Here is an 18,277-nt window from a genome sequence, read left to right as displayed (position 1 = left end):
ACATCCCCGGGAGGTCCAACGTCATAGCAGACAGGCTAAGCAGAGCTGTTCTCATGCCTCACGAGTGGTCTTTCAATCAATCTGTAGCGGACAAAATCTTCCACAGATGGGGTCAACCTTGCTGCGACCTTTTTTCGACTCCTCAACAGCAAGTGCGACGACTTCTTCACTCTCTTCCCCCTTCCCGGGCATGCCCCTAGAGACGCTCTAGTTCACGATTGGCCCTGGGGTCTTCTGTATGCATTCACACCTTTTCCCCTTATTCCCAAGCTAATTCAGAAAGCAACTGCTTTGAGATCCAGGATGATCCTCATTGCCCCTTACTGGCCTCAACAAATTTGGTTCCCGTTCCTGCATTGTCACTTGCTGGAGCAGCCGTGGAATCTGGATCCAGTGCCAGACCTCTTGGTCCATCAGTCGGGCGGGCTGCACCAATCCCTTCAGTCTCTCAGCCTCTCAGCTTGGTTGCTCCACTTCCAACCTTAGCCAGGCTTCCGCTAATGTCTTAGCCGGTGCGTGAAATTATACTTTCTGCACACAAATCTGCCACCAGAAAGACTTACGCTAGTAAGTGGAAACATTTCTCTTTCTGGGCAGACGCTTGGAATATTGACCCCCTTTACAGCCCCTGTCCATCATGCTTTAGATTTTTTTAGCAGAGCTATTTTAAGCTGGTTCCTTCTCTGCCACCATTATGGTCCAATTAGCTGCTATTGCAAATTTCCATGCTGGCCTGTCAGAAACCAGCATCATGCCCCACAAACTTTGCAAGGCCTTTCTCAAAGGAACCTTGTTGTTTAGGCCCCGGTCAGAGATCCCCCACCTCCGTGGGACTTGAACTTGATATTGGCTTCCTTGATTCTCCCCCCTTTGAACCCTTGGCTTCTTGTTCCTTAAAATTGCTCTCCTGGAAAACTCTCTTTTTGGTAGCCATCACATCAGCTAGGAGAGTTTCAGAACTTCAAGCCCTCTGTATTCGTCCTCCTTATCTTGTGTTTCATAAGGGCAGAGTTTCACTCAGGCCTAATCCTTCCTTTCTACCCAAGATACTTTCTGAAACAAATCTGAATCAGACTATTGATCTGCCTGTCTCTTTTCCTAACTATTCGAACAGAGCTGAACAAAAGTTACACTGCTTGGATGTTCATAGGCAATTACGTTTCTACTTGGACAGGACTAAACAAATAAGAAAATCAGACCGACTCTTCTTATCCTATGCTGAGGGCAAGCAAGGACTGCCAGTTTCCAAAGTAACCTTATCCAGGTAGTTGTCCTCTATTATTATCTTGATTTATCAGCTCAGACATAAAGAACTCCCTGCTAAACCTAAAGGGTATTCCACCAGAGCTTTAGCTACCTCGGTAGCTTTTCAAGCAAGACTACCAATGGAATCTATTTGTGCCGCAGCCACTTGGGCCACTCCTCATACTTTCATTTCTCATTATAAGTTGGATGTGGCCTCTAGGAATAGAGCTGAGTTTGGTTCCCCTGTGCTCAAGAGTCTGTTCCGATGAGCCACCCAGGACTAAGGTGCTAGGGACGCTGTCCCATCCAGCAAGAATGAAGGCGAGACAGACAACTTAACATTAAGAAGTTATGTACCTACCATAAAGTTCCATGTTAGTTGTCTTCTTCTCACTTTCTTTCTTGCATCCCACCCTCCTTCCCCCTAGCCTGGACAGACCGAGAAGAGTTCCCTTCTGAGGCCTTCTTCCTCTGGACAACTCTGATGTACATTGTGTCCTCCTTCTGTCCTTGTACTATAGTTTTCCTTGTGGTTGGACAGGTGTCCTTGAATCTTTCCTTGGTGTTAGCTCTGCCAAACAAGATCTGGGGATCTGACGCCTAGCACTGTGGGATATAGGGAGGGCCTCGAGCCAGTAAATAGCTCTCAAGCTTTAGTAGATTGCCGAGTCGGAGCCGAGGATCCGAACCCCATCCAGCAAGAAAGAAGGTGAGAAGAAGACAACTAACATGGAATGTTATGGTAGGTACATAACTTCTTATTCTTGGTTGAGCCTCTTGTTTTTCTCCTTTTTCATTCTTTCCTTATTTCTTATAGGCAGCAAATTCAACCTTTGGAAGCTGTGTTTAGTACAGAGGATTGTGGGTAGAGGGAGGAGCTTGAGCCAGGGACCTGAAGTCTGTAGAAGGTGGCGAAGTCGGATCCGAGGATCAAATCCATAACCCATATGTGAATCAGAACGAGAATGGACAACACAGATGCCAAGCTGTGGTAAATACATAACTTAACATTTCTTTTTAGGACTTGTATGTTTCATTTTCTTTTTCTCTTTGGACTTTAAGATGTCTGAATTGTCTTGGTTTATAAAATGTTTGGAGTGCAGACATAAGCTCCCACCCTGGATTTGCACTCTGTGTGTGTTTATTGCTTGAGTGCTGCCCATTCAGATGTGGACTGCCAGTCTTGCTCTTCCTTCAGCACAAGGTTTCTTCAGACTGGAAGGGACAAGTTAGCTCTAAAGGTGCTGCTTCCCACACAGACAGGGGTTACATCTTCAAAGAGCAAATCTCCAGCAAAATTGACTATAAAGCGCTATCTGGAGTCAATATCTTCACTTGGGTCTGACCCAAAATGTGTTCGCAGATCGGATCCGAAGACTCCTCAACTCTGATTTCCATCTCAAGACCTAGGTACTCTCTGGAATTGTTGAGTCCCCAACTACACTCCTCTATTCTTCAAGAGAGGAGATACTCCTGACTGCCATAATTGGCCTCATCTACTCACTCATCTCAAAGCCTTAAGGAGCAAGATGTCAATGGGATGATAAGGAAGTTTTTGAGGATGCAAATCCATCTTGGATTTATCCCTGTACTGTCCCTTGGAAAAGTGCTGAGTACTGGCCATCATAGCCCCCACTCATTGAGTCTATGCCAGTCTGCACTTCAGGTCTAGTGTTACTGGATTCAACTGGACTGAAGTACTTTTTTCGGCACCAGAGTTGTTAATAACTTCAACACTGCTTTGCGATCTCTTTTGACACCAATGCCATCAGACTGAGAAGAGACTTGGAGTAGAAGCATTGGGTGGTGAGTCAGCACTGAGATGCCTGCACTTGTCTCTCTCTCTCTCTCTCTCTCTCTCTCTCTCTCTCTCTCAGGGCTTCTGGTCTGTATAGCTTGCATCTGATTCCAGCTTTGGGGTTGGAATACTAGAACTGATGAAGAAGAGAGGGGTTGGTTTCCCCAAGACTCTTTGCCTGATGAGCCAATGTTCTTGGAAACTTTTGATGTTATGTTGTCCTATCTCGCCTTCATTCTTTGCTGGTTGGGTTCGGAACCGAGAATCGGTTCCGACTCTGCCTTGTACAAAAGCCCGAGAGCTTCCACTGGCTCATGGCTATACCTTATCCCATGATGCTCAGGGAAGATTACCCAAATCTCGTTTGCCGCTAAACAAGATCGGATTCTTCCTCTAGGCTTCAGGCTAAGTGGAAACAATTTCTTCTTTTTCTTGTATTTTTCAAACAAATATTTAGTGTGTATATTGTAGACGTTATTATTAGAGTTGTTTGTTAGATTTTTTCTTGCCATTGTTGCGATTGTACTGTTTGTTGTTGGCCGTCATCTACCGCTAGGTCCGTTTGCATTTTCTCCCTATCCCGGTCCCAAACTCACTTAAATCAGAGAGTTTTTCGGGTCTTTTACTGTTAAAACTAACTTTTTCTTTCTTATCCCTTTATCATTGGGTAGTCCTTTTGAGTTAGAGGGCTCCCTTTGGCCATTTAACTTAGAGGGCTTTCCCTTCTTTCCCCTTTCCTTTTACTGTGAAGAGTTTGTCATTTGAAGTACAGACGTCTCCTCTTGTTACTATTACCTATACTTGAGTTTCTGCTTTGGTGTGTTAACTTTATATTGTAAAAAAAAAAAAATTGTTGTGGCTTTTTCTTCTGCTTTTTCTAGTAGAGTTGTCTTAGTTTGTTGACTTCTTGTTGGGTTATGTCTAAGGATACTAAAGAAACAAAGCCTTTGGGCTTTAAAAAATGTGACAAATGCAGTCAGAAGATGTCTTTGACAGATGGACACACCAGTTGTGTGCATTGTTTAGGTGCTGTTCACCTACAAGAGTCATGTTCATTCTGCCATGCATTCAGCTCTAGAGTTTTAAAGGAGGGAAAGAATAAGCTGATAGTCAGGGGCTTGTTGAAAGTATCTTTTGCTGAGGCTCTAGAAGGGAATCAGGGTCCCTCTAAATCATCCCTTCAATCTCCATCTTCAAGATCGGAGAAATCTTCAAAAAGATCATCTTCCACGGCTCTATCATCGAAACCTACGAAGAAACATGCAAAAGAGTCCTCTACAGACCCAAAGGCTTTCGGGCCCGAGAAAGCTACCTTTTTCGCTTTCCTAGTGATTTCGGAGCCAACAGAGTTTCATCTTTGAAGCCGGTCCCCAGTTTTGGAACTGATCTCTTCTGTATTGCATTCTTCAATCCTTCAATCAGTGAGGTTCTTGACCCTGGCCTCTCGGTCCTCCAGGAGCCTTTCAGGCGAAGATGTAGATCAGGTGGTCAAGAGGCATTTATGGACGCCGGCGCTGGCCAAGATTCTGTCAACCCTGACCCCAAAGGATTTGGGACCGACCAACATCACTTTCCCTTCTTTGATTCCTCCCTCGACCCATTCTGTGGCTTCAGAGCCGGAGTGCTTGGATCTGATTGCAGTGGAACTGTCGGTGTCGAGACCTGCTCCGGGTTCTTAGGCTCTGACTACTGCTCTGACGTCCTCGGTTACATCAGATTTCGAGGGGTCTAAGAGCAAATGCTCCCCTGTTGAGTCCGGGGCGAGAGTCTCATTGTACAGTTGTCTGACCTGAATCTATCTCTCGGGGCTTTGACGCTGGTGAGCTCGGCACCTACATCGGCCTCGGAGCCCACCACCTTGGCTCAGGGGGAATTCTTCTGGTTCCTTGAAGCTGGGCGCTTCCTTGGAGTGGGGCCGTGGTGCTTTTGAGGTCATGAAGAGAGTGCTGTCACCTCAGACAGCTCTATTCTCAGATCCTAGCACTCTTCCCCCCAGAGCGCCAGTGTCTGTCTCTTTGCCATCCCTCCCTCCCAGGCGTAGAGACCCGAAGTCCCAAGATGCCCCACTGGGTACCCCTCTGAGGAGGTCCCTCAGAAGAGGTTATGTAAGAGGAAACATCCAGACTCCCCTGCAGAGTCCATCACTTCAGACATGGACCCCGTTGAGTCAGAAGGGTCCCCACGGTCACCTTCTGAGGATGTCTCCCTTGCAGACATAGTAGAGATCCTTAAACAAAGAGGTGGCTGGAAGCCCATTAACCCTTTTGAGGATGAGTCTGTGTACCTGGAGGCATTTGGGTCTCGCTCCTCCACCTCTTGGGTGACTACATCTTTCGACCAGCTCATGGGTGTGGTCAGTCCAAAGGCATGGACCTCTCTGGATTCAGTAGAGCCTGTTCCTAGGAGGCCAAATATGTTCATCACTGCCCCCCGCAGACAAAGATTTTTTGAGTAAAGGTGTCCTGGTAGATGCTATGGTGGTGGCGGCAGCCACTAAAAAGGAGTTATCTGAGACATCCTCATCTGTCCATCCACTGAATAAAGAGTCTCGAATGATGGACAGATATGGAAAGCGTATGTTTTCTTCAGCATCCTTTGCCCTTCGGTCACTGAACTATCTAACCCACTTCACCAGGCTTCAGAGGGATCTCTTGAAGGAGCTAGGAGATACCCTCCAAGGTTCTGTAGCTCTGGGGTTCTCGGACAAGGTTACCTCCCAACTCTCCACCTTAAATTCCGTCGTAAACTCCTCCATGCAGCTTATTTCCTATGCAGCTGATGGAACGAGCAGGGCAGCGGGTACAGGAATTTCCTTAAGGAGGCATTCCTGGATGTGCTTATGCGATTTCGTGGAGCCCTTCAAATCTTCCTTTATTAATGCCCCTTTCAATGGCTCGTCCTTGTTCGGGCCAAAAGTTAAAGACACTCTGACCAGGTGCGAACAGGAGAGAAGGACTCTCTCTGCCATGGGAGTCCATTTCTCCCTCCCTACCAGACCTTATCCCAAAGGTCAGAAGGGGGAGGGGGATGTGGTTTCGCAAGTCCCAGAGAGCTTTCCCCAGATGCACATGGTGATTCTTCCCCCAGGGGCAGAGGGAGAAATAGCAATGGAAGATGCCGACCACATAGCAGGGGGTCTGCAAAACCAGGGTGACAGGGATACCTTCCTGGGTAAACCCTATCAGCGATCCTGAGAGGAGGCCCACCTGTCCATCTCTGGAGGCAGTCGGGGGTCACATGTCATTGTATCCAAATGCCTGGCTAGAGATCACAAAAGGCAAATGGGTATGAATGATCATATCCAGAGGTTATTGCATACTATTTCCTTCTCCCTCTTTAGAAAGAAAATCAGTCCCAAATCTTCCACCCAGTCAAAGGGATCATGCAACTCTAGAAATACAAATGTTGCTAGAAAAAATAGTCATCCAAAATGACCCCGCAGACCAAACTGGGTCTGGAACTTACTCAAGGTTCTTTTTAGTTCCAAAGAAGACAGGGGACTGGAGACCCATTTTGGACCTCAGCAGACTAAATAAGTTTGAAGAGAAGTCGAAGTTCTGGATGGTGACACCACAGTCTATACCCCCCTTTCTGGGGAAAGGCAATTGGATGTGCTCGATAGACCTCCAGGATGCGTACTACCACATAAAAATGGACAGGCGATCCAGGATACATTTGCGCTTTCAACTGGGAGCCAGCCAGTATCAGTTTTGAGCTCTGCCCTTTGGTCTCACTACAGCCCCCAGAGTGTTAACCAAATGCATGCCAGTAGTTATGGCTCACTTAAGACGTCTAGGATTCCGGGTGTTTCCATATTTAGACAACTGGCTCCTAACTGCCACCACCAAGCATCTACTAACAAGAGTGAGAGACATCACCATTCACCTTTGCTCCCAGCTAGGCATCATGATAAACCTCGAGAAATCTGTCTTGTTGCCATCACAGTATATCGTATTTATAGGAGCAGACTTAGATACAAGAGAAATGTTGGCCAAACTTGCCCCTGAGAGGATTCAAACCTTATGTCTTCAAGTCAGGAACCTCTTAACCAAGAAGAAAGTACAGGCGAGGGTTGTTTTGAAAGTTTTGGGCCCCATGGTGGCAGCAATAATCCTGATACCTTTAGCTCACTTACACATGAGGATCCTTCAGTGGCTATTATTCACTTAGTGGTCCATGCAGGAGCTACCCATCTCTCACAAAATTATCATAACGGAATCCTGCAGGAAGGACCTGCACTGGTGGCTTCACTCCACTCAAGTAACCTTAGGTCCCAAGTCCTCGTCAGATTTGGTTTCCTTTTCTATGTCCTTCCCCAACCTGTAGCCACAGTGACCACGGATGCTCCCCAGGTAGGGTGGGGGGTCATTATCTGGGGAAGACTGTCCAAGGTGTTTGACAGGAAAACAAGTATCACTTGCATATCAACGTGCTAGAGATGAGAGTGGTGCTGTTGGCATTGCAAGCATTTCAGAACTCCCTTCCACTAGGAAAAATTGCAATTCAAACAAACATGTCAGTGGTGTGGTATATCAACAGACAAGGGGGAACCAAAATCCTACTCCCTATGTCGCAAGGCCCAGAGAGTATGGCAATGGGCAGTCTCTTCCCAACACTTTTTAATACCAATGCACATCCTGGAGAAGTCCAACATAATAGTGGACAAAGTCAGCAGAGCTATTCTGATACCTCACGAGTGGTCCCTAAAACAGGAGGTTGCAGAAGAGATTTTCCACAAGTGGGACCAGCCTTCATGCAACCTCTTTGCCGCATCCATGAATGCCAAATGCAGCAGCTACTTTGCCCTGTTCCCCCTCTGGAGGAGTCACCAAGGATGCACTTGTACATGATTGGCCCTTGGGTCTCCTCTATGCCTTCCCCCCTTTTCTCTTGATATCAAAACTCCTGCAGAAAGCCAGCACATTGGAAAGCAGAATAATACTCATTGCTTCATACTGTCCTCGTCAGATTTGGTTTCCTTTTCTATGGCCCCATCTTCTGGAAGAGCCGTGGATTCTGGACCCAGTTCCAGATCTTCTGACCCATCCATCAGGATCACTCCATCCATCAGTTCAAACCCTCAAAGTGAGAGCTTGGCTGCTCCAGTTCCACAAATAGCCAGGCTTCCTGATATTTTTCCTGCAATAAAACATATATTGATTTCGTCTCATAAGTCTTCAACCAGAAAGTTATATTCTAGCAAGTGGAAAAGATTTTCCTGTTGGGCTTGCAAAAATCATATTGATTCCTTTACTGCCCCTGTATCAGCCAAGTTAAACTTTTTGGTTAAGCTTTTTAATGAGGACGAGGTGGCAGCTACTATTCCAATTCAATTAGCTGCTAAATCTAACTGTCATATTGGGAAAATGGGTCTAAGCATCATGTAACAGGAAGTACAAAAGACTCTGCCAGTATGGCAGCTGTAAGGACTCAAAATAAGAAAGGCATTCCAAAAAAGATAGAGAGACCAGCATACAATGGCACCAGGAAATACTTTAATAAATGTATTCTTAAAAAACAAACCGGTTTGTGATGAAGGCTTTGTATTCATTCAGCCGAAACCGTTTTTTTTTTTAAGAATACTTTTATTAAAGTATTTTGTGGTGCCATTGTATGCTGGTCTCTCTACATTTTTTTAAGAATCATGTCCCACAGACTTTGTAAGGCTTTCTTGAGGGGTACTTTTTTACTGAGGCCTCCAGTAAAGGAACCTCCAGCACCATGGGACCTAAATTTTGCCCTGTCTGTGTTGATTCTTCCTCCCTTTGAACCCGCATCATCTTGTGACATGAAGTTTTTAACATGGAAGACAGCACTATTGGTGGCTATTACATCTGCTAGATGAGTGTCTGAACTTCAAGCTTTGTCAATGCGTCCTCCTTACTTGATCTTTCACAAAGATAGAGTTTCCTTACAAACTAACCCCTCTGTTTTTTACCAAAAGTGTGTTCAGAAGCCAATTTAAATCAATCCATTGATTTACCTGTCTTTGTCCCAAACTATGACAACAAGGCAGAGTATAAATTACATCAGTTAGACGTGCATAGACAGTTACGTTTCTACCTACATAGAACAAAGGACCTCAGAAAATCAGGCCAGTTGTTTGTATCCTTTTCAGACAAAAGGAAAGGAGCCCCAATATCAAATGTCACACTTTCCAAATGGCTTACAGACTGTATAATTTACGCATATAGATCTCAGAACAGAGAACTTCCAGGGAAAGTGAAAGGCCATTCCACAAGGGCTATGTCTACCTCATATGCCTTTCAAGCGAGGCTACCTTCTCCTACTTCCTCTTTTGTCTTTTCCTGGTTAAGGGTCGCCACAGTGGATCATCTGTCTTCTCATATTTGGCAGCGGAGTTTTACTGTGTCGAGTTTCCAGCCCGACACCCAACCTTCCACAGAAGGCACACACACTCACACCTAGGGCCAATTTAGAGTGTCCAATCCACCTACTACATGTCTTTGCGATGTGGGAGGAAACTGGATGGATTCCATTTGTGCAGCAGCAACATGGGTAAAGCCTCATACTGTTATCACTCATTACAAAGTTGATTTGACCTCCAGGAATAGGGCCTCCTTTAGGTCTACTGTTCTGAAGAGTTTCCTCCATTGAGCCACCCAAGAAAGAAGGTGCTAGGGACACTGTCCCAACCAGCAAAGAATGAAGGTGAGATAGGACAACATAACATTAAGAAGTTATGTACTCACCATAACGTTCCATGTTTGTTGTCCATCTCGCCTTCATTCTTGCGTCCCACCCTCCTTCCCCCACCTTCACTCTTGGAGGATCGAGTGGTTCTTATTAAGATTGGTTACTATGTTTCTGACTCCCTTCTTGGTCTCTTTTATGATATGGTTATATACTACTGTATAATTTTTATGGTATCTGCAAACAAGATCTGGGTAATCTTCCCTAAGCATCATGGGATAGGGTATAGCCACGAGCCAGTGGAAGCTCTCATGCTTTTGTATAAGCCTGAGTCAGAACTGATTCTCGGTTCCTAACCCAACCAGCAAAGAATGAAGGAGAGATGGACAACAATCATGGAATGTTATAGTGAGTACATAACTTCTTATTTGTGACCCATCATTGTCCTGGTTGGTACCACCCATTGATCCCCTTATCGACCTTATCATTCAACAGGCATGAAAGTACTTAGATGTGGTGGAACCCATTCCCAAAAAAGTGGATGACATTTTATCTGCTCCTAGGGACAAGAAACACAAGGGTCCTCCGGTAGATGCTATGATGGTAGCAATAGCCATGTGGAAAGAACTATCAGAACAGAGTTCATCTGTTCACTCTCCTTACAGAGATTCCAGGGTGATGGACAAATTTGGAAAGCAGGCCTATGCATCAACAACTTTTGCTCTTAGACTGCTGAATTATATGGCTAACCTAACCAGATTGCAGAAGGACTTGACCAAAGAGATTATCAATTCCCTGTTGGGGTATTGCCTATAGATGTCCAGAAAAAGGCTGATTCCCAGTTTTATATCCTACAATCCACCTCAAAAGTGGCCATGTGATTACTCTCCAGTTCAACTAATGGCACAGCCAGAGTGGCATGCACTAGCATTACTATGTGCCAACATAAAAAATTAAAACTAGTACTCTGATGTAGCCATCTCTGTGGTGAAAGCGCTTAGTCATCGGGATGTTTTGTCTGTATCAGTGTACCATTAAATTGGTGTTCTCATATTTGAGTTCGGATTTTTTTATTTATTTATTTTTTATTTTTTATTACTCAGTTTTTGTTTCGTTTGAAGTTTTTAATGTTTTGTGACTATGTGCCAACATGCCTGGATGCGTCTTTGTGACTTTGTGGAAGGCTTCAGTTTGTCTTTTGTGTATGCCCCCATGATGGCTCAACTCTTTTTGGGCCTAAGGTTAAAGGCACACTCACCAGGATTCAACAGGATGGTAAGACTCTCTCTGCTGTGGGCGTCCACTTCTCACCCCACAAAGATCCTTCTCTAGGAATCAGAGAAAAGGAAGAAAGTGTGGTTCTGTAAATCACAGAGTTCTTACCATGACTCCCCAGGTGATAGGCCTCCTTGTGACAGGAGGGAGGTAAATCTAATGGATGATGCCCTAGAGGCAGATGCAGACTGCATAACCAGGGCTTTCATGGTCCTTTTACAAAGAAATCCTGTCAGTGCTCCTGAACAACTGCCCAACTACTGAGCTCCAGAGGCAGTCAGGGGGTGCCTATCTTTGCATCCTCAAGCTTGGCATAGAGTAACTTCAGATTCTTGGGTGCAAAACATAATTTGCACAGGTTACACTATTCCCTTTTTGCATCCACCTCAGAAAAAGAAAAGAGTCCCTGATTTTCTACCCAATCAGTGTGGGACTGAGCAGCCATAGAAATGTCAAAGCTGCTAGAAAAAAAAGAGTCATCCAACTGGTTCCCCAAGACCAGTTATAATCCAGAGTGTATTTGAGGTTCTTTCTAGTACCAAAGAAGATGGGGGACCTCAGACCCAGTCTGGATCTTGGTCATCTAAACCAGTTTGTAAAACAGATAAAATTCTGGATGGTCACCATTCAGTCCGTTTTACCTCTGCTGAGGAAGGACGATTGGATGTGCACCATAGATTTCCAGAATGCCTACTATCATAGCAAGTTAACAAAGCAATACAGGAGATTTCTCTGCTTTTGGCTGGGAGCCAGTCACTACCAGTTCTGAGCACTGCCTTTCTGTCTCTTCACAGCCCCCAGAGTCTTCACCATGATCATGGCAGTGGTAGCAGTGCACCTATTTCTGCTGTGGATCCAGGTCTTCCAGTATCTTGATGATTGGCTGCTAACTGCTACCTCCAAGCATCTACTGCTTTACTACCTAGAGCAGGTGCTTCAGTTGTTACTGGCCTTAGGGATAACCAAATCTGCCAAAATGTCACCTGACCAGACTATGGAGTATATAGGATGCTACCTAGATACCAACATTCAGATAGTCAGCCTCCCCCAGTCCAGAGTTTTGTCACTTTGCCTTACAGCCATGCAGGTAATGCGTAATCCATCACTGCCAGCAACGTAAGTAATGCGCCTTTTACACCTACTGGCATACACAATTCTGATGGTTCCACTAGCCAGATACTATATGAGAGTACTGCAATGGACTTTAGCAGTACAGTAGTCTCAGTCCATCTATCCATTGCATGCAAGGATTCAAATCTCTCAAGTTTTCAGACAACACATTACTTGGTGGGTAACATTTCCATCAGTAACTGAGGGCATCCTTTCCACTCAAATTCACCAGTAGCAGTAGTGACCATGGACACTCTCTTCTGTGGTGGAGGCTTGGCACTTCGAAGGGAGAATAGTCCAAGGTATGTAGTATCCCTAGATGCCAGTTTTCATATCAGTGTCTTGGAGCTGAAGGCAGTCCTTCTAGCATTGCAGGCATTCCAAGATCTCTTCCCAGACAGTGTGATTTCCATGCAGAACGAAAACATGGTAGCAGTATGGTGCATCAGCAAGCAGGGGGGACCACGTTCTTATCCTTTGCATCAAGTGGCCATGAGAGTTTGGCAATGGAGAGTGTCTTCAAAACTCTTTCTAGTAGCAATGCACACCCCAGGGTCAACCAGTATGTTAGCAGACAAATTGAGCAGAACTATACTGATGCTTCCTGAGTGGTCCTTCAATCCTACAGTTTCACATTTGATCTGCAGTTGTTGGGGCCATCCTTGATATAACCTCTTTGCCTCCTATCTTAACAACAAATGCAACAGGTATTTTGCCCTGAGTCCTTGACAGGATCAGTCACTGAGAAGTGATCTGGTCCACAATTGGCCCCTGAGTCTCCTATATGCCTTTCCAACATTACCCCTAATGTATGTCTTTCGGCTTATCCCAGTTAGGGGTCGCCACAGCTGAACTCCGGTCCGCTAATGATTGGCAGCTAACATTTACGGTGCCGAGTTGCCAGCCTGAAGCCCAACCTTCAAAGAAGGCACACCCATTCATGCATGCACCTACCTGCATGCCTTTAGATGTCATTTGACCACAGGGAGGACATGCAGACTCCACACAGAAGGCGCTCCAGCCAAGAATGGAATGGGAAAACCTCTTGCTGTGAGGCGGCAATGCTAACCGCTGCACCACCACGGCCCTCCAACATTACCCCTAATGAATAAGTTCATTCAGAAAGCAAGACAATGCAAGGCAGGGTGATCCTCACTGCCCCTGACAGACATGGTTCCCCTACCTATAGCCTATACTAGCACTTCCCTCATGGATGTTGGATCACTATCCAAACCTACTGAGTCACTCATTCTGACTACCTGCTCTGGATCAGAAGTCCTTGAAATTAACCACATGGTTCCTCCAATTTTAAATATAGCCAGAGATGTCAGGCTTCCCCGTGTGTGTAGTAATCAATATTCTTTCGGCTTCTCAGAAACTGGCTGCTAAAAAGATATACTAGAGCAAATGGAAGAGATTCTCTGTCTGAGCCCTTTTCAGAGGACTCAGCCCTTTTTGCAGTACCTGTTCCATCCATACTAGAATTCTTTTCTGAGCTCTTTGATGAAGGTTCCAGCTTTTCTACTATCAAGGTTCAGATGGCAGCTATTTCAAATTTTCATGTTGGACGGAAGGACAATCCCGTAGCTTCACTGAAAATTTCTAAAGCTTTTGTGAAAGGTACTTTCCTACTAAGACCTCCCCTCAGAGACCCGGCCCCTCCATGGGACATCACCATTATGTTGCAAGCTCCGACTCAGTTTCATTTGAACCTGCAGCCATGACAGACCTAAAGTTCCTTACTTGGAAAACAATTTTCCTAGTTGCAGTGACATCAGGCAGATTAATTTTGGAGGTGCAGAATTCTCATGTAAACCTCTCTATTTAGTTTTTCACATGGATGGAGTCTTCCTTAGAACCAGTGTATTTTATTTATTTATTTATTTTTTATTTTACATTTGTTGATCGGGCTAGTCTGGCTGGATACATGTCCATTTTCAGCAGAGGCCCGAGGAGAAAAGCTCCACTATATACTAGTAAATAAAACAGCACATTGAGAGACTAAAATGTAAGTAACTACAGAACTATTCCAGCAATTTAACAGAACAGTAGCAATTTAACAGAAAAAAAATACAGCGAGGATCCCTAATCCCATACTCTTTACAGTTGCAGGAATTGTAATGAAAAAAATAAACAGACACTAGAGTCTATACAATATTTACAATATTAACAGATATAATAAACATTTTGTGCCAGAGCAAATAGTTTTAAGACCCAGACTTGTACAGTAGGAATCAAAATACAAAGTTTAAATAGAAGGCGAGATAACAGGTTGCAGTAATATATCTAGTGTAAATGAGAAAGTGACATCATAGGAATAGTAATATCCATGTGGATGCCAGGGGAGCTGCAGAGGAGGAGTAGTAATAATGAGAGAGACAAGTAGAAAAGATGGATGTATAGCAACAGGCAAAGGAGGGAACTATAATGGAAGTTGGATGCTGGGGCCAGTCAGGATTTGAGCAAGGGCAAAGCCAGTGAGATTTGAAATAGTTCTTTAATTGTTTCTTAAAAAGTTGTGATGAGACTAAAGTAGTCAGTTCAATGGGAAGTTTATTCCAGTAAGAGCCAACAACATTTGTGAACAAGGAGTCACCAGATTTATTGTGTGATTTGAGAGTAGCTACTAGCAGTTTGTTAGCTGAGTGAAAGGAAGTAAGATTCCTGTAAAGAGCAACAAGGTTGTTAAGTATGGGTATATTAGTAGGGTAATAGAGAATTTTATGGGTGATAACTAATTGATGTAGAAGAATAAGATTTTGAAGTTCAAGCCAGCCAAGTTTTTTGAGATTAACACAGTGATGGGTACGAAATGGGGAGCCTGTGGCAAACCTGGCAATGCTATGGTAGGATGTGGCTAGTTTCTGAATGTTAGATTTTGATAGGTTGATAAAAGATGAAGAGGCATACAATAATGTAGAGATGAGATGAGTCTGGGCTAGACACCTTGGTAGTTGCTGAAAGAAAGGGTTTAAGTCTGTAGATGGCACCTATCTTTTTATTAACAGGTTTGATGGTTAGGTTGATGTGGGAATCAAAGTTTAGTTGATTATCTATTGTAAGCCCTAGTAGTTTAGTGGAACAATCAGGTGTTATGATAGTGCCATTGTCAGAGACAATAGAAAAGGAGAGAGGGGCAGACTTAAGGGTTGGAGAAAAAAGTAGTAGTTTGTTTTTGTTTGGGATTAAGGCGACAGATATGTTGGAACCAGTTTTCTGCTGTTTTCTTTTTGGGTGGAAGAATGAAGTTCAGCCAGAGGTACAGCAGTACAGATGAGTGTTGAATCATCTGCATACTGAATGCATGTGGATGTTGGGAGGGAAGTAGACAGGTTATTTATAAAAATGGAGAAGAGACGGGGACCTAAGATGGATCCTTGGGAGACCCCGATGGTGACTGGGAACTGAGAGGATAAATGGCTGTCCCAAAGGACTGCTTGTCTTCTATCTTTCAAATAGGAGTTAAACCACCGCAATGCCAAAGAGTCAAGAGAAAGAGATTTCAAAGTATCTAGCAGAAGGCGATGGTTCACCATATCAACGGCTTTAGAGAGGTCGAGAAATAAAGCAGAGGAGAATAGGTTGTTATTGCGATTTTTGTTGATGGAATCTGTAAAGGAGAGAAGAGCAGTGGAAGTGCTATGGAAAGATCTAAAACCATGTTGGGAGTCTGCAAGTAGGTTATTACGTAGAAGATGATTCAAAAGTTGATGGTGTATACAACGTTCAATAATTTTAGTTAGTGGTGATAGTAAGGCTAAAGGACGGAAGTTAGAAAGTTCGTTAGTGTTTCCTCCTTTATGCAGTGGAATGATATGGGAGACTTTCCAGAGGGAAGGAATAGTAGATTCGGTCATAGTTCTGTTAATTAAGATGGAGACTGGGTATGCTAGTACTGCTGCTGCTAGCTGCAGATATTCAGCTGGTAGTTGGTCAGCTGATGGAGCACAAGGATTAAGTTTTGAAAGTAGCTTGTGAATATAGGCTGTGGAGACTGTACTAAATTTTTGTATGTATACCTTATTCCTAAAGTGGCATCCAAAGTAAACCTAAACCAGTCCATAAATACACCAGTATTTCCCCCAGATATTTAAACAAAGCAGAATACATGTTGCATATGTCTGATGTCCACAGCTCTTGGAAGCTGCCGGCTCAGATCCGATATGGATCCGATAACCCATAGGTTGCTGACAAATGAAGTTTACCTACTCAGATGGAACGTTATGGTAAGTACATAACTTATAAATCCATGTTGTTTGATTTTCATCTTGTTCAAACTCCCTTCCTCCTGCTCCCTTCCAGACTGTCACCTATGGCTTTGAAATGGCTGAGTAGACCCCCTTATTTCCTGTCTATGCAAGGTGATGTGAGATCTTACCCATTTTTCCACAACGGGTTGGGATTTTCTAACCTAACTTGGCGGGTTGTTATATAAGATTGCCCAGTTTCTGATGGGGGGGGGGGGCGAATGATCCATTTAGATCAACCAAATCAGACAACATGGATCTAACATTATGGTAAGTACATAACTTTCATTTGTGTTCCACTTTCCTTTGATCCTGAAATGCTAATTCTCTACAGTGTACTTTTTAATTGCTTTAGAAGTTTCAGAAATTGCATGTAATGTGCTACAGTCATGGCACAATGAGTGACTTAGTCATGATGATGAAACACATAAAGTTTATCATTACCATGTGAGTTGCAACTTCCTTGCAGGGAAAAAATAAAATTAGCTTATTACTAATTTCATTTCTGTTCTAATATTCTGCTTTCACATTTCAGTAATGTGAGGTGTAACTGACCAGTCACTTCTCTTTTCTTCTAAAGTCTTTTTTACTTTTTCAATCTTTCTAGGACCAGATATCTTATATCCTGTCAATTGATGGAAAGGATCACTTAGTACATCTGCAGAAAAACGTGTATGTATTCTTAATGACTACGGCATGTTAAAGATTGTGTTATGCTTTTATATACTTTTTCTCATTTTAAATTGCACTATCTTGAAGTAGTGAAACAGTTCACAAGAAACTGCTACAGCTTTTTAAGATGTTTCTTTCAGTTTCTATAATTCTGTCCCATGCAGGCTTTCATATTATGCTTCCTTACATACATAATGAATATATAATTACAAAAATAAAATGGGGTGCCTGGCATGTATTTGACACACAGGTTAATGATATATTTACCCACAATCATTAATGTGCCAATGCCAGTGTTTGTATTGTAAGATCGAGATTTCAGATTGCTAACTGAAATCCTGAGTGTTGTTTTATGAAATAACTATATTTATTTTCTTGGTCAGAAATATTTTTGGGAAAAATACCAGTTTTTCTAAACTGTTTTATTTATTTATTTATTTTATGTATATATTTTACATTTGTTGACTGGGTGTGTCCGACTGAGCTATTGGCCTTTTTCAGCGGAGGTCCTGGGAGAAAAGCTCCAAAGTTTTACAATGCAAATAAAACACAGCAAGACAGATACATTTCCATAAAAAATTACAATAGGAAAGTTTTGGTAGTTAAAATACAAAAAAACTATATACATGTATATTACTGAGAGATAAAACAGTAACTATATACAAAAGGTTAATGTTAAAAAGTGAAATGAGTTGTATGTTTTTGGTTTAAAAAGACAGAATGTAAATATAGGGTTTTGTATGTTGAGTAGCAGAGACTTAAAAGGTTATATAAGAATTTCAGGGAGCAGAGTATAGAAGAAGCATTAGGAGGTTACATAGAAAGCATAGGCCAAATCAGTTAATGCTAAGTTAGTTAATACTAGGTTTTAGAAAATTAGTTTGGCAGTATTATAAAGGTAATAATCAGGGAGGGTGAGTACAGTGGCATGACCAATGTCTACCAATATGATCCATGGCTGCTAGCTTAAATTGTTTGGGGTGAGTCAGAGTCCTTATTTCAAGTGGGAGTTTGTTCCATGCAATAGAGGGATGGTAGCTATATAAGTTACACCCTGTATTGTATTTGGGTTTATGGATTTTTAGTAGGTCTTGGGAAGAGCTTCGGAGGAGTCTGGTAGGGGAGTAGTGAGAGATTAGGGAACATAGGCTTGGGCAGAATTTAGGCTGATTATAGGATGGAGTGTATGATTTGGAGTTGTAATAGTAAGAACAGGTGAGGTAATTCTAGCCAGTTTAGGTATTTTAGGGAGAGACAGTGATGAGATATATATGTT

At 43.3% G+C, this 18,277-nt stretch overlaps 1 protein-coding gene across 1 annotated transcript in view; it reads left to right on the top strand.

Moving 5' to 3' along the window:
• The window catches only part of LOC122792907 (disintegrin and metalloproteinase domain-containing protein 9-like), a 1,461,818-nt gene that overhangs the window by 633,464 nt on the left and 810,077 nt on the right, over window positions 1–18,277 (top strand). The window contains exon 3 of the mRNA XM_044060464.1: window positions 16,937–17,001. Coding sequence (XP_043916399.1) covers window positions 16,937–17,001 — 65 coding nt within the window. The remainder of the gene's footprint in view (window positions 1–16,936; window positions 17,002–18,277) is intronic.

Source organism: Protopterus annectens, chromosome 2.part0 (assembly GCF_019279795.1).
Source record: "Protopterus annectens isolate FY-2018-M chromosome 2.part0, PAN1.0, whole genome shotgun sequence".
NCBI lineage: Eukaryota > Metazoa > Chordata > Ceratodontiformes > Protopteridae > Protopterus > Protopterus annectens.
The sequence above is the reverse complement of the archived record's forward strand: the minus strand, read 5'-3'. Positions and strand labels throughout refer to the sequence as shown.